We start from the raw sequence: 13,978 nt of genomic DNA, 5'->3' as shown, positions 1-13,978 counted from the left end.
TGTTTAATTAATTTGAAAGAAAGAGCCCTTCAATAGTGGTCAAACATGGCTTGTGTGCTTGTATACCCTATACCCAAACAAGAAACAATTGATGGTCATGTAGTTTTTCACATGTAAAACTATTATTTCAATTAGATATTACAAAACGTTCATTTTACCCAAGATAAAGGTAAAATTAAAGAATTAGTTTCCGATGAGATGGTCTTATCCGGTTTTGATCCGGATTAAGAGCGTATCTGCAATTTTGTTTTCTACTCATTTTCCACTCTAAAGGGGGACATATTTTTCTACAAAAACTTGTATATCGATCGGAGAAACTTAGCCTTGAAGTGCTACTGTCATCTCAAGGACTAATCACAAAAGAAAACAACTGTGAAATTTACAGCTTATCAGCGTTAACAGTTTGATCAGTCAATAGAAACAGCTTTACTTTTGTATTTGGGTTAGAAAGAAACAGATTTGACTCATATAGGGTACCTGCCAGTCGACTACTCATGAGTTGATTACTTTTATTTTGGAAATCAACTGCGCGGCCCAGCTTGAAGTATGTGCGGCAACTGCGCGTTTCGGGAATTAACGGATTACATTTTCAATGCAACATACTAACGGCACTTTAATTAGTGTGTATTCACTGATTAATTAGTTTGCATGTAATATGCTTGATATATGTATGTACGATTGACTTGAGCTTGGTGTACACAGTGCTTAAAGCTGAATTGGGCTATTTTCAGATGAGAGCTTTTTATGGCAGGGCATTTAAATGTTCTTCGAACAATAATTTGAATTCCTTTGGCCCGCTCATTTCTTGGCACACCCCGAAACGCAGTCAGCAAGCCAAACGATATTTTGGCTCCTTCTTTTTGGGGTCTTTTTATGTATGTTTAATTTATTACCTTACTTTTTGCGCATTTCGCTTTGTTTGCTGCCTTTGGCAGGAGACGCAACTAAAATAAAACAATAAAACCGAACACACAAAGAAAAACCAATGCGCCGCTGTGCAAAGCATAAACGAACTAATTACAAAGACAATAACAATACCAACAGCTAAATATAATCTAAAACAACAACAAGCAGAAAAAGGCAACAACAACAAGAAGAACAACAGCAACAACAACAGTAACGTCATGCAAGCTTACTTGGCGCAGCGCGCAGCTGCGACGGCTGTGCCGCTAACGCCAACGCCACCGGCAGCAGCAGCAGCGCCGGCGCCAAGGTGAACGTGCAGCAGCTGAAGCTATCGCAATAGAGAGCGAGAGTAAGAGAGCGCGCACTCTAGAGCAGCAAAGAGCGAAACGGTGTCAAAGCAATGCGCAGAGTTCAGCAGCGCCGCTGCAGTTGCATTCGAGTTTCAGCAGCGCAACGCAGCAGACGTTGACGACCGCGGGCGGCAGAGAGCGAAAGCGAATCAAAGCGAAGCGAACTTAAAACCAAAGTCAAGCCCCAGCCGAGCCGAGTCAAGCCAAATACGATCGCAGGCGACGGGGCCAAAGTGCGAATAACAAAAGACAAAAGAAAAAAACCTGTGCTTAACTTGAAATAACCAGACACATATCGCATGTGTTTTCGGCGATAACAATTACGATAACAGCCAATCGATAAACGATAAACTTCAATTATAGCTACAGAGTGTGTGCTCAGACAAAATGTGTAACCGAAAATGTTTCCGCATGCCCACGTTAGTCATCTGCGGCGTCTTGCTGACCATCGTGCTGGTCTGCATTACAGGCATTACCCTAACCAACAGCATAAACATATCGAATATCGTCAAATTGCGCGAAAAGGTCGCCAGCGACTCGGCGGCTGCCAATGGCGGCCATCAGGCTGCCCAAACACGCGCCGCGCTCGTTGAGCAGCAATACTCGACATTGCAGCAGCATCATATGTCCAAAAGCGATCTGAACTACATATCAGCGGCTACGCATCCAAAGAATCTACAGCGCTTCCTAGCGACAGCGCAGCCCCACCAGCAGTCGGCGCAGGCCAACAAGATTGTTATCGAGATCGGTTTACGAAGCAACAGCGGGGGCAGCAGCAGCGGCAACATCAAGGACAGTGGCTCCACGGCTGGTGGCGCCGCCGGCTTAATGCCCATGCCGCATATGCTGCAGGCGGCGGATGCGCTCATGGAGGGCAATGTTGATTCCATATCTCTGCCAGCAGCAGCGCCAGCTACAACACAGACACCGACTACAGCAACAACAACTACAACTACAGCAGCAACAACAACAATGAGACCCACAATAACAACAACAACATCAACAGCTGGCACGACTCTCGTCTTGGGCATTGCCGATCATAATCCAGCGGGGATTCAATTTGAGCGCCGTGCACATGTCAAACAGGTAAAGTCAAAGTCCGCCTCCGCCACACGGCACGCCCCCTCCGATGGGAAGATTTACTATCTATAGCTTCCATTTAGCATTGTTCGTTGATTTTGCCGGCAATTTTAATTTTCAATTTTCTGATGCGCCCTTTGTTTGACTCGCGATATTGTTGTTTGTCGTTGTTATAGCTGTTGTTGTTGTTGCTTCGCTAATCATCACCAATGCATTGTCATGTCAACAACAACAACAACAGCAGAAGCGAACGCGATAAACAACAGAACCATATTCTATAAGCAACTATTTACAGCTGCATATAAGCATTAAAATTATTTATGGCTTAGCTAATGTACAGTTATTATAGAGTAACGGCACAAAACGGCAGTTCTTAAACAAGTTAGCAAAGTTTCAGCCGACTTGTTGTATCTAATCGTTTTATTTGTTAAATAGTCGTGACAAAACTTAACTGAGCTGAAATTCGAGCCGAAAAACTAGAACGTTACAGTCGGATGCAACCGACTGCGCAATACTCTGTTCACAGTGTTCAAAAATAAAAAATATTTATTTTGTCGCGAGTATACATTCGGTTTTTTGGAGTTCCTGTGGATAGACACCAAGTCCGTCATTGGAAGTTATCCAATATTCCCTGTGTTACTTGCTACACTTGATTCTTGAAAGCAAATATTGAGATTTTAATTTCCCTCATGCATGAAAAACAATAAATATTACAACAGAATGTTGATTTTTATAAGGACACATCCCCTAAGATCTTCCCGGTGCATAGATAATATTCTTTGTGTAAGTATTAACCCTTAGATATCTTAGGGAGTGTTTCCTTATAAAAATCAACATTCTCTTGGAACATTTATATATACATATATATATGCATTCTAGGCGAGCTTCTGTTTAGCCAAATCGGATGATATTAGAATTGACCATAGCAGAAATTACTTTATTATTCAGTTCTTGTTTGAATTAACTCATTATAGCAAAAACAATTAAAAAAATATTTCGGAAATCAAGCTTCCTTTTAAAAAAAACTATTTTGGTCAAGATAAATGATATAAGAAATATTATAAAATGAGCTATATCTTGACCAAATCAACTGATCACAAATTATACAATGCTGCTCAAATTTTTGCGAAATTAAGGTCAGTAAAAAGTTAAGAGATTTAGGAAACTTGACCTGAGTTACCCATTACGGTTTCTCATATATGAAGTTCGCATAGGAAAATCAGAAAATTAGGTTGCAATAAAAACATCGTCCCGTCAAAAAAGTATTTAATCTTCGTGAGCATATTTTCTTGCGTATTTTTGTGTAACAACTCAATGAACTAAACAAATACCGAGTTATTATTTATATATGCATTGCATATTTATTAGTGAATAAAATAAAAGTTGAAAACAAATGCAAACGGTTTTGCAAGTGCTTTGAACCGATCGCTGATCGAGAACAGCTATGTAATTCTCAAACGGTTCACGCTCCGCCCACCGCACACCGCCAGAGAACCAGTTCACTGGAATCGTTCTACTAAAAAGTTTTGCACAGCGCAATTCATGCTGTCAATTACAAAATCAACAGCAAAAATAAATTAACTCTCTATAAATGATATACGAGCCTCCCTAGCTCTCGTTCTCGCTCTCCTCATCTTTGTGGCTGATTACAATAATTAACATAGTTTTAATGACACTTGGCAAAAAGTAAATGGGAAAAAAAATAGCAAAAAAAAAAAAAAAAAAAAAAGAAAAACAAAACAAACGTCAATTGCATTCTAGTTGCACGACCACAAAATCTCTCTTAAATCGCAAATTTTTCCAAAGCTACTAATGCGATTGCTTCGAGAAAGTTGCATCTCTCTATCCAACCATCTCGCTCTCTCTACCTCTCTCTCTCTCTCCCTCTGCTCTCTGCTGCTCTTTGTTGGCGCTATGGCAAAGTTCAGACTGAAGCTTTTGCTGCTGCCAATGCAATTGCAAATGCAAAGTTAAGTGCAGCAAGAGAGGCGACAGGCGCGAGGCTAGGCGAGGCGAGGCGAAGAGCGAGTGCATTTTGTTGAATGTTTAATGTGAAAAAGCTTAACGCTGCGAACCGTACTGTTGCCTTTGCTCAACCCCCCGCGACCCCTCTAACCGATCCGACTGTCAGCCGGGCAGGCAGTCAGTCAAAAGCCAACGCTAAGCCAATTAACTTTGCAAACTTATTCCGTGTGAAATTAATTACTTGAATTTTTGTTTTAACGTATGGCTGTGCGGCTGCCTTTTGCTGTTGTTGTTGTTGTTGGTGTTGTTTTTTGTTGTGTCAAGAGGGAGAAGATACACAAACAAATTAAACTGATGAATTTTTGATGGGTTATTTATTAATGTACGCGCACTAATTTTAACGCTTCCGTTTCCTTACTTAGATTGCCCTCAATAAGTCAGTCGCACAATTAAATTCCTTGAGTTCCAAAAGTCTGATTGCGAGTTGCAATAATATTTAATGCAAATTTTGTTTCACGACTTTCAAGTAATTCTCATAAGGAAAATGGGGTGCATCTAGTGCCTCATATCCGCTTAAAGTTGTCTTCAATCCTTTTTTAAATAGGCTATCAGTTTAACCTTTGATTGCCAAGTTTTATGTAGTTTGAGAGGTTTCCAAAAAATTCGATACATGTATTCAATTAAATTTTTCATAGATCTTTGAAAACGAGTTTGAAGCCGACCGCTTGATAAAACAAAATAATTTAATAAGTTAGTTTTCCGCCCTTCTTCCATCCGTTGGGCGAATTTTTTCATATTTATTAAAACATGCATAATTTAATTTTTGTATACAATATGCAAAAAGTTTTAAAAATTTGATTGAACAAAAATGGAGCATTAGTCCATACACTTGGACTACCATTTTCCACGCAAAGAGGTGGATTTTTTCGAAAAACGTGAAAGAAATTCTCCAATAATTTTACACAAATGTGAAAATAAACATGAAACCTAGCTTCAAGCGAATCGTATGTCAAGCAAAAAAATTTTAACCAACCATTTTCCGCCAATTTTCCACTCATGCGGGTGGAATATTTTAAAATGTGAATTTTTAAAAAAGGGGCTTGAACCGATTTGATGACAACCAAAATGTTTCATGAAATCGTTTTCCACCAATTTTCCACTCTTGCGTGTGGAATTTTTTAGTACCCGTCCTTCCGTGCATTAACTTCCTAGCTCTTATGGTTAAGTCTGTGCGCTGTTCACCAATCAATCATTTTGTCAGTCAGTCAGTCAGCCAGTTTGGAGAAATAGTTATTTGTATACAGGCATAATAGGGGCTTTCATAATTCTCATAACCCCTGTACCGACTTTCTCGCTATATTTTATTTAATATGCTCGTTTTTCATACAAAGTTTAGCCCATTAAATTATATTGTATGTGTTTCTGACTAGCCCCGCAATTAAATTGAGGCGCGGTCGACTTTCTCTGTGCCGTGAGGGCTTGTAAAAGTTTCTTAATAATAAATTGCTTAACTTTTAGGTATACAAAATCACACTGTAGCCCAAGGGGGTTGTGTTCAAAGCTTTGCCGGGCACTCCTTAACGCTCTCAACACGCCGTCGGCTCGTCACGTGCTAATTCAGGTGGGAGGGGGAGAAATGAACTAAACGATGATCCTGTTATTTAAATTAAAATTATGCCCGGAATTAGCGAACGCATCTCCTTTTCGCATGCCTTTCCAATTCAAGGGGCAGCTTTCTTACGCAATTGATATTTAAGCGCTTGTAATGAGAGAGGAAATAAATATTAATAATTGCATTTATTAAAACCCCGGTATTTAACAGTCAGCAAAACTAGTTTTAAATTATATAATTGAATATATATTTTATCAACAATAAGCTATGTAATATACATATGAGCTTTTATTCTAAAACTATCTTTGAGAGCTATTAAATATAAAGTTAAATATTTTGTACATTTAAAGGAAAAATATTCATTTAATTAAAGAACAAGTAAGAGGCTCTAGTCGGGGGTTCTCGTCTATGGGATATCCTAAACCCTCTTTTATGCGATAGCCATACAATACTTGATATATATATACATACTATTTTTAAAACCTAAGAGATTTGCTCAAAAACAGAATTTAAATATCGATTATTATCGATTGCTTTGAAACGGGTCAAGTTGTCGATTATTGGAAACAAACTCGTGCTGCGCGGGCACTGGGAGGACCTCCGTTCATGTCTCTAACTCTTATAGTTTTTGAGATCCTGGCGTTCATACATACGAACGGACGGATATTGATGCTGATTATAAATATATACTTTATGGGGTCGGAGATGCTTTCTTCTGCCTGTTACATACACTTACACAAATACATTATACGCATTTTACCCATTTTCCATGGGTTCAGGGTATACAAATCACTATGATTACTTTTAATTAGTATGTTAAATAATCGATACCCAAAATCGCAGAGCGTACAATCGATAATAACAGCTTAGTCAGCTATTGATCGGAACTATCGATCGTGCTGCAAGCGAAACCTTAGAAAATCTCAAATATATATATATATATTTTTATTATAGTCGTGTTATATGTTTAAACCATGTTCCCAGTGCATGTTCGTCTTACCGATACTTTGTACCGTTAGCCGTTTTCCCGTTTGCTGTTTCCTGTTTCATTGCCGCCATTTTTCTGTTTGCCCCATCAGTTCGGAAGCCATCCGCATCCGTCATTCCTGAGTATAATTTATAACAACAATTGCAATGTAAAACAGCCTTTTTAAATGTAAAACACGCGCCCGCTTACCGAACCGAATCGAACTGAATCCTTATTTTGTCTGATGATTTTCTTTCTTCTGTTTCTCTTTCCTTGCAGGTGAGTTGCAACCGCGTCTTGTGAAGCGGAAAATGTGGCATAAGTAAAAGCTTCCTGGAATGTTTCGGCATCTCTCTGATAACAAGCGTCACCTTTAGTGCACTATCGTGGCAGGTAGGTGGGGATTGGTATTGGGTAAATCTGGCCATGCTGGGGCAGCGGAAATTGGAGCTCATGCCACTGACGGTTGGTATAATAAGCTTCAATTTGGCACAAAGCGGATATTGCAAGAACACTGACGCTCCAATGTCAAGGAGAGGTGCCATCCTAGGTAACCAAATGACAAAACTCGGTTTCTTTCTGCCATTGATTAATGCGTTAGCTAACGCCCCAACGCTTTCAATTATGCTGATAGACAGCAGCTTGTGACTACTCAAAAAAAATTAGGATATGGCGTTTGTAAGGATTTACCATCTTTGACAAGCATTTGGCTTAGGGAAAAAACTTTTGTGAATTTATGACAAGAACTGCGACGAGAGTCTAAATTCGGACGAAGGACGAACTGAGTAGAGGCGAAATAAGTAAGAGCTTCTGGTACTGTAGTCCTAGCGGCAATAACTATTTCTGTGTGCTGCCAAATAATCGATAGTTTACCATATCCAGAGTCGATTCCATCTGGAGTATGTGCAATATAAAGAGTTCTGTAGTTCAGAAAGCCCAATTAGAAGAACATTATAAACTAAACTTAAACTGAAGCAGTGAAATAAGATATGATCGATTATAATCGATAACTTTTGATAATTATCAATAACTAAACAGCTTATACTTCGATGCCTAATCGAAAAATTATTTCGTTATTTGATAAAAATTAAGAGAAAAAAATAGGGTAATTTCCTACGTACTATGTTTTTATGCGATAGTCGGCTCAACCGATAAACGCGAATATCAATAATATCGATAGTTATGCAGAAATTTAGCTTAGAAATTAAATATATGATATTTTCGACTTATCTTTCATTCGCGAGCTACATTAAATCGGATTTGGCATATGTTCCAAATTGTGCGACTCGTCGTCTTGATCTGGAATATATATTGCAGTGTATATAGATATATATCTATCTATTATTTATGAGGTCGTCGCACAATTCATGCCACAATGCAAGCCGAATCAATTTTGTTGCACATTGCTTTGGCGCTTGTGTCTCTCTCGCCTGTTGTCTTAGTCTGTGGGTGGGGTAGTTCGGGGGCCGAAAGTAATCATTGTTCGATACCGGAAACTATTCAATTTCCGCATGACATGAAGCGTGTACAAAACAGGCCAGAGAGCTGAATACTGAGAACTGAAAACAGAAAACAGACAGCCGGCACGAAATGTCCTTAAGGACAGCGGACGCCGAAAGCCAACAAGAACGTGGCACATCGGACGTTGACGACAACACAACTGAAAGGCGGAACGAAGATGAGACCAACAGCTGCTGCTGTTGCTGCCTCCAATGATGGCATATATATGCCCCAATGCGGAGCACTTTTGTGCCGTGGCTGCGGCTACATTTTGTTCCATTTCTAGTGCACGCATTTGAACACTGATTGGTTTGGGTTGAAATGTTTCATGGAAATATCGCACTACGGCTGCAACACATTTTCAGCAGCAGCAGTAAAACGCAAAAGATTCAAGCTCTAAGCAAACAAAATTGGGTGCACTGAAAATGAAAATACAAAAGCAAATTCACAATGAATTGAACGTTTTTAAATGCAAATGAATGAATAGCGACATTCACAAACTCAAATGCTTGCAATTCTCCTGTCTGGGTCTCTGTCTCTATCTCTCTCGCTCTCTCATTTAATAGTTCTTATCCCATAAGATGAAAACTATCTATAGCTATGCGCATGTATAGTTGACCGCTTAAGTCTCAACTTTTGATATGTTTCTGCCAAAGCTCAGTTCATATTGCTGCAGCCTGTTTGGCAGCTCCTCCAGGTCAGCTGAGCTGCTGCGCATTTTTATTTTTACCTTGTGGTAGTCGAAGATGCTGCTCACACCTGACCAGGTAGTCAGTGCTGCGTGTAAATTGGCTAGTTTTAGGAAAATTCTTTTTCTAAATTCTAAAAAAATGTGATTGAAAGTGAAAACGGGTATACTGTTTCTGTGCAATTGACAGAGGTTAGAGAAATTGCAAATCCGAAAAGTCAATAACTAAGACCTAGTCCCATAATTCAGCAGGTCGATAACTCATGTTCGCCTTCAAGGTTTTTTGCGAATAAATATCGATCTGGCCAAAAGGCTCTGTCTAAGTACGTCGGTCTCACATATAGGTTGAAACTTTCGATTTCGAATGTAAGTTTCCCCTTATATCATATGCATAAAAAGTTCCATATATCATTTGGTGTCTTCTCCCACTGTGCCATTATCGATAAATATCGATTGCAAAATTCAAAACCCATTGTAAAGAAAGCTGGCAACACTGCTGCTCAGTGCAAGTCCAAAGCAAAAGTTAAGGGCAAAAGTCGAATACCTTTACCTAATGCTGCTGCCGCTGCCTTCCTTAGGGACAGGTCTTTTGCTATGGGATTTGAAGTGCAGCATATCAAGCACTGGCTCAATATTGGGATGTGCCCTGAGGCAGCTGAAAGTGCAACTGCAATTTGTGTGACTGTGCTGCATTCTCAGGCAAACACACACGCCGACACACCTTCACACACATGGCGAAGGATGTGTGGCTTTAGGTATTTCTTACCTGTTACGCTTCGTTAACTATTTGGTAGCATAAAAAGCTTTTGGCTATCAATCAAGTGGCCCTCCCTTTCACTCAATTATTTAGTACAGTTTGTCCGGGAGTTACGCTCAGCTGTTGGAATGTTGAATGTTGAAGTTTGTGCCTGGATGACAACATGGTACGCCCAAGGCAGCTGTTTGAATCTCGGTCATGATGTTAAAAAAAATGAAACAAGTCAGAGTAGATTGTAACCTTCGACAAAATACCCTGCTCACTTGACGTCGCGGTTATGCTTCTTCTTTTAGCTCCATTCTATGGAAAATACGTTGTTGACTATCTTGGTTGTTTATTGTCTGATCTTTTTAAAAATTTTCAGAGAATATACATATATGATACCCATATGTGTGTAGATACTATAGTCTAAGACTGCACTCGTTTAAGATGTGCCATTTCTATATTGTGGGGAATTAGAGCAAGTATCCAAAAAGTGAACTATTCTGGATCTTTCTATATTATCTCTTATTATCTTCGGGCTATGGCTAAAAAACAATATTGTAAAATCAATATTTATCGATATTATGAAAATGCTATAGGGGCTATAGCTAAATAGCTAAATGCTAAATATGCATTTATAATGTTATTTTTGAGATCGACGCGTTTTCCCAGACGGACAGATGACAGATTTGATCCTGATCAAAGTATTTATACTCTCTGGTATACTCTCCCTCATACCCTTAGCTGGCCCATGTAATGGCTTAGATCCGACCGTGGTATAACTCATGTGCAATCTGAGGCAATTTCTCAATTCACTGCCAGAACACTTCTCATTCATCATTCAAGGCAACCATGCCACAAACATGCATCATTCAAACAGATAACCGAAACTTTTCATATGATTTTTACTTACAAATTACGCTGCAATTGATGGCCGAAAGGACAAAAGCAACAAAAATGGAATAACATTTGGCTGTCGTTTTCTTTACGACTGTTTCTAATTGCCAGCTGCTGGTCGAAAGGGCCCCCTGATGTCCCCATTAGAGATGGGGGATTTTTTGAACACACGGTCACAAATTTCGATCAACTCGTCACGACACTCTCGACCTTTTATTTTATTTTTAATATAACTAAACTAAATATCCATGTATAAATAGGGCATTATTTTTACAGTTGTGTGATCAAAACTATAAGCTTAAAAATAAGTAATTTTATCATTAGATAAATATAATCGAATCTAGAATTGCTAGTTTATAATAATAAAGAACTATACAGTATTTATTTTACTAAGTTTTATAATTTTAGGGAACGAAATGTTATAAAATTATATAGTCTCTAACATTTATTGCTTCGATTGTACTTTCAACATAGTTTAATCAAGTTGTGCTTAATAATTTGTCATTTGCATGTTCAAGTATGTATATATTTATATATTCTTGATCAGCATCTTTCAATAACTCGCACCGATTCCATTTATATATACATTAAGCGCTAGTTCTTAAGTTTTCTGTGAGGAATACAGAATTCGTATGATAAAAGAGCTAGATATACCAAATTTCGTATTTCGGCTAATCGACTTATCTTTAATTATGATATTTTATATCTGTTAACCTTAACATCGATAGGCGTACATTGAAATACTTCCCACCAAAAATTGAATTGCTACTCGCTTACTAAAGATTAGGACCTTGATATGGTCATGCCTGCTTCGTGTCACGATGAAAAACACGACAAGCGCTCCGCTCTAGAGCCAATACGCTCCAAACGACGGAGGCTAAGTAAAGCGCTCGCACTTAAATTATTGGTCCCGGCCAGAATCGGACAGTTTGAGTTCCGTTCGTGTTTAGCACAAGGGAAATTGCCATCGATAAAAAGAAATGTTTTATGGTCTCGAGTTGCCAATGACTGCGGCATAGAAACGACATGGCGCACCTCTTTGGCCTGCAAGAACTGCCTATGAATTGGCCATAAAAGCCGAAAGGCTGGCTGACTGGCAGCCTGGCTGGCAGTTTCTTAAAGGCCCAGCACTTAAAGCCCAAGAGCTGACGACGAGCTAATCAATTGAGTTTGCTCTTGTGCTGAAACTTTGAATATCCTGCCGTGCCATGATTTCAATTCAGTTACAAAAATGCTAAGTGAACTGCCCTCCGCGCCACCCGTTTCTGCCGCCAAACTCCGCTTCAAAGTCATTGCAAAAAACACATATATATTATTTGAGCACCAGCTGAGCTCCGCTCGACAAGTACTTCTCACGATTGCCTAGCCAAAAATGTCCAATTAGACCCCACACTCTGGGATCTGGCGAACAGCTGCTGCGATTTGCCGGGCTCCAGCACAATATTTTTACAACATTCAGTGCAAATACTTATAACACATGTCGAAGCGAGTCTATAAAAGTGCGACACGCCCACTCGCTTGAAAGCCGGCCTCATAGCAATCTCTGGATTCTCGTAAAAAGCGTGTCGCCTTCATAAATATGTGATGAGACTTCTAAAAATCGAGACACGATAACTGACTCTGAAACGGACAAAAACAAAAAATAAAACACAAGGGCGGTCGGGTCTACTGTTAACCGCAACATCAGCACCGCAATTCGAATCCATTTTGTCCGATTTAACAACTCGAATGCCCCGAAAGCTGACAAGTTGATCAAACTATTAATTTACCAAACCTCACCAAAACAAGATAAATGGCATACCGAAGTTTAAATACCCTTGCAGAGATGTGGCTTTAAAGGGTTGCGCTAAAATGACTTTACTTTCGGCCGATTTTTCATATAGAGCTGAATAAAATATTCGTCCAATGTGGATGTTATTGAGTACATCCTTTTCCGATTGGCTTGTCTGTGCTTTGATGCACATTCGTACGTATGTTTACCCTATAAATCTCTACACTATAGAGCTCAGTGCAGGGTATTTGCTTGTCGAGTACTCCCAATTACAATACCTTTAAGACGGTTGCATGTACCTTATTTTATGTTTCAAATATTCAAAAGAATACGATTGTTAATTGGAATAACTATATAACATCAGACTTGTTAAATACAGGGTTACTGCTAGTCGAGTTCCACTCTTAGCATACTCTTTGCATGTGTAGCAATTAACTGTATATTAGATTGTTCATTTTTAATCAATATATTTATGTATATTGGAATATAGGGCATTTGCTAGTCGTGTCCACGCATAGAAAACACACTTCAATAAGCCCATTTTGATCGCTTTGGAATTTCGTTTACGGGCGCCACTTGAACAGCTGCTGCTGCTGCTTTTGTCGAAAAATCTCTTCCTTTCTCTCTCCCTCTCCTCTATCGCTGAAAAACTTTGAGATACAGCAACAACAATTGGGATACTGAGAACTTTGAAGTTTTTATTCAAGAAATGCCACGCATTGCAGACAACAATTCAGTAGTTGTTGTTGTTGTTGTTTTTGTTGTTGTCTCGTGCTGCCGAAAACTTTTCGTAGTGAAGTGTTTATGTCTGGTTTTGTGGTTGTTCGCTGCAGCAACAACAACAACAACAGCAACAAGAGCAACAACAACAATCACAACTTTTGGGCTCTGGCAGCAGCAGCGCCCGCATGTCAATGAAAATACCAACAATATCCTTTTACCCCCGGCGTGCCATTCCCCACCCCTTGCTGCCCAATTGCTCTATCAAGCAAATATTTGTTTTGCGTTCAGCGGCTGTTTAATTTTTAGTTTATGTTGCATAATTTTAGGCTGCGAAGGTCAGCTGCGGCCTGATAAGCGTGGACGCCGACTGCGTGGTTGCAGTGGGCTGAGGGGAGCAGGCGGCAGGCTAAGCGTAAGAGGTTGGCTCAGTGATAATTTTGTGCTGACAGCATCGTTGAAAGCGCCCAGCCAGGAGGTTCCGGGATAAGGACGATGATTCGTGTTATCTGGGAATCTTTTTGCTTACGTCCGGCTGCCCAAACGCCAAATCAAGGAGCGGAAGGAAGCGCAGTGGCAGTAGCAATAGAGGAGCAAGAAGAAGAGCTAACCATGGGAATGGTTGTTAGTGTGTGTGTGTGTGTGGGTCTGGGTGGGTGTGTGTCTAGTGTTGCCTGTCTTGGGTTGGAGGCTAGATGCTCAATCACTTGATTGACAAGACAACACACAACCAGAAACTGGCTGACAAACATTTGGGCTTCGACGTTGTTATTAACAACATAC

General features: G+C 39.6%; 1 protein-coding gene across 3 annotated transcripts in view; it reads left to right on the top strand.

The window, feature by feature from the left end:
- alpha-Man-Ia (alpha-Mannosidase class I a) overlaps window positions 1-13,978 on the top strand; it is a 73,518-nt gene that overhangs the window by 27,045 nt on the left and 32,495 nt on the right. Inside the window, exon 1 of one of the 3 annotated variants that reach the window (XM_064700093.1) lies at window positions 1,348-2,342. The exons of the other annotated variants lie outside the window; for them this stretch is intronic. Within the exon in view, the coding sequence (XP_064556163.1) occupies window positions 1,644-2,342 (699 nt within the window). The 5' untranslated portion in view covers window positions 1,348-1,643. Of the gene's footprint in view, window positions 1-1,347; window positions 2,343-13,978 lie in introns of those variants that run through there. 3 annotated transcript variants of the gene reach the window in all.

The sequence above is a fragment of the Drosophila montana genome, unplaced genomic scaffold (genome assembly GCF_035044405.1).
Source record: "Drosophila montana isolate Dmon_TW-CO22-7 unplaced genomic scaffold, ASM3504440v1 contig_1624_1, whole genome shotgun sequence".
Taxonomy (NCBI): domain Eukaryota; kingdom Metazoa; phylum Arthropoda; class Insecta; order Diptera; family Drosophilidae; genus Drosophila; species Drosophila montana.
This window is presented reverse-complemented; position numbering and strand designations above follow the sequence as displayed.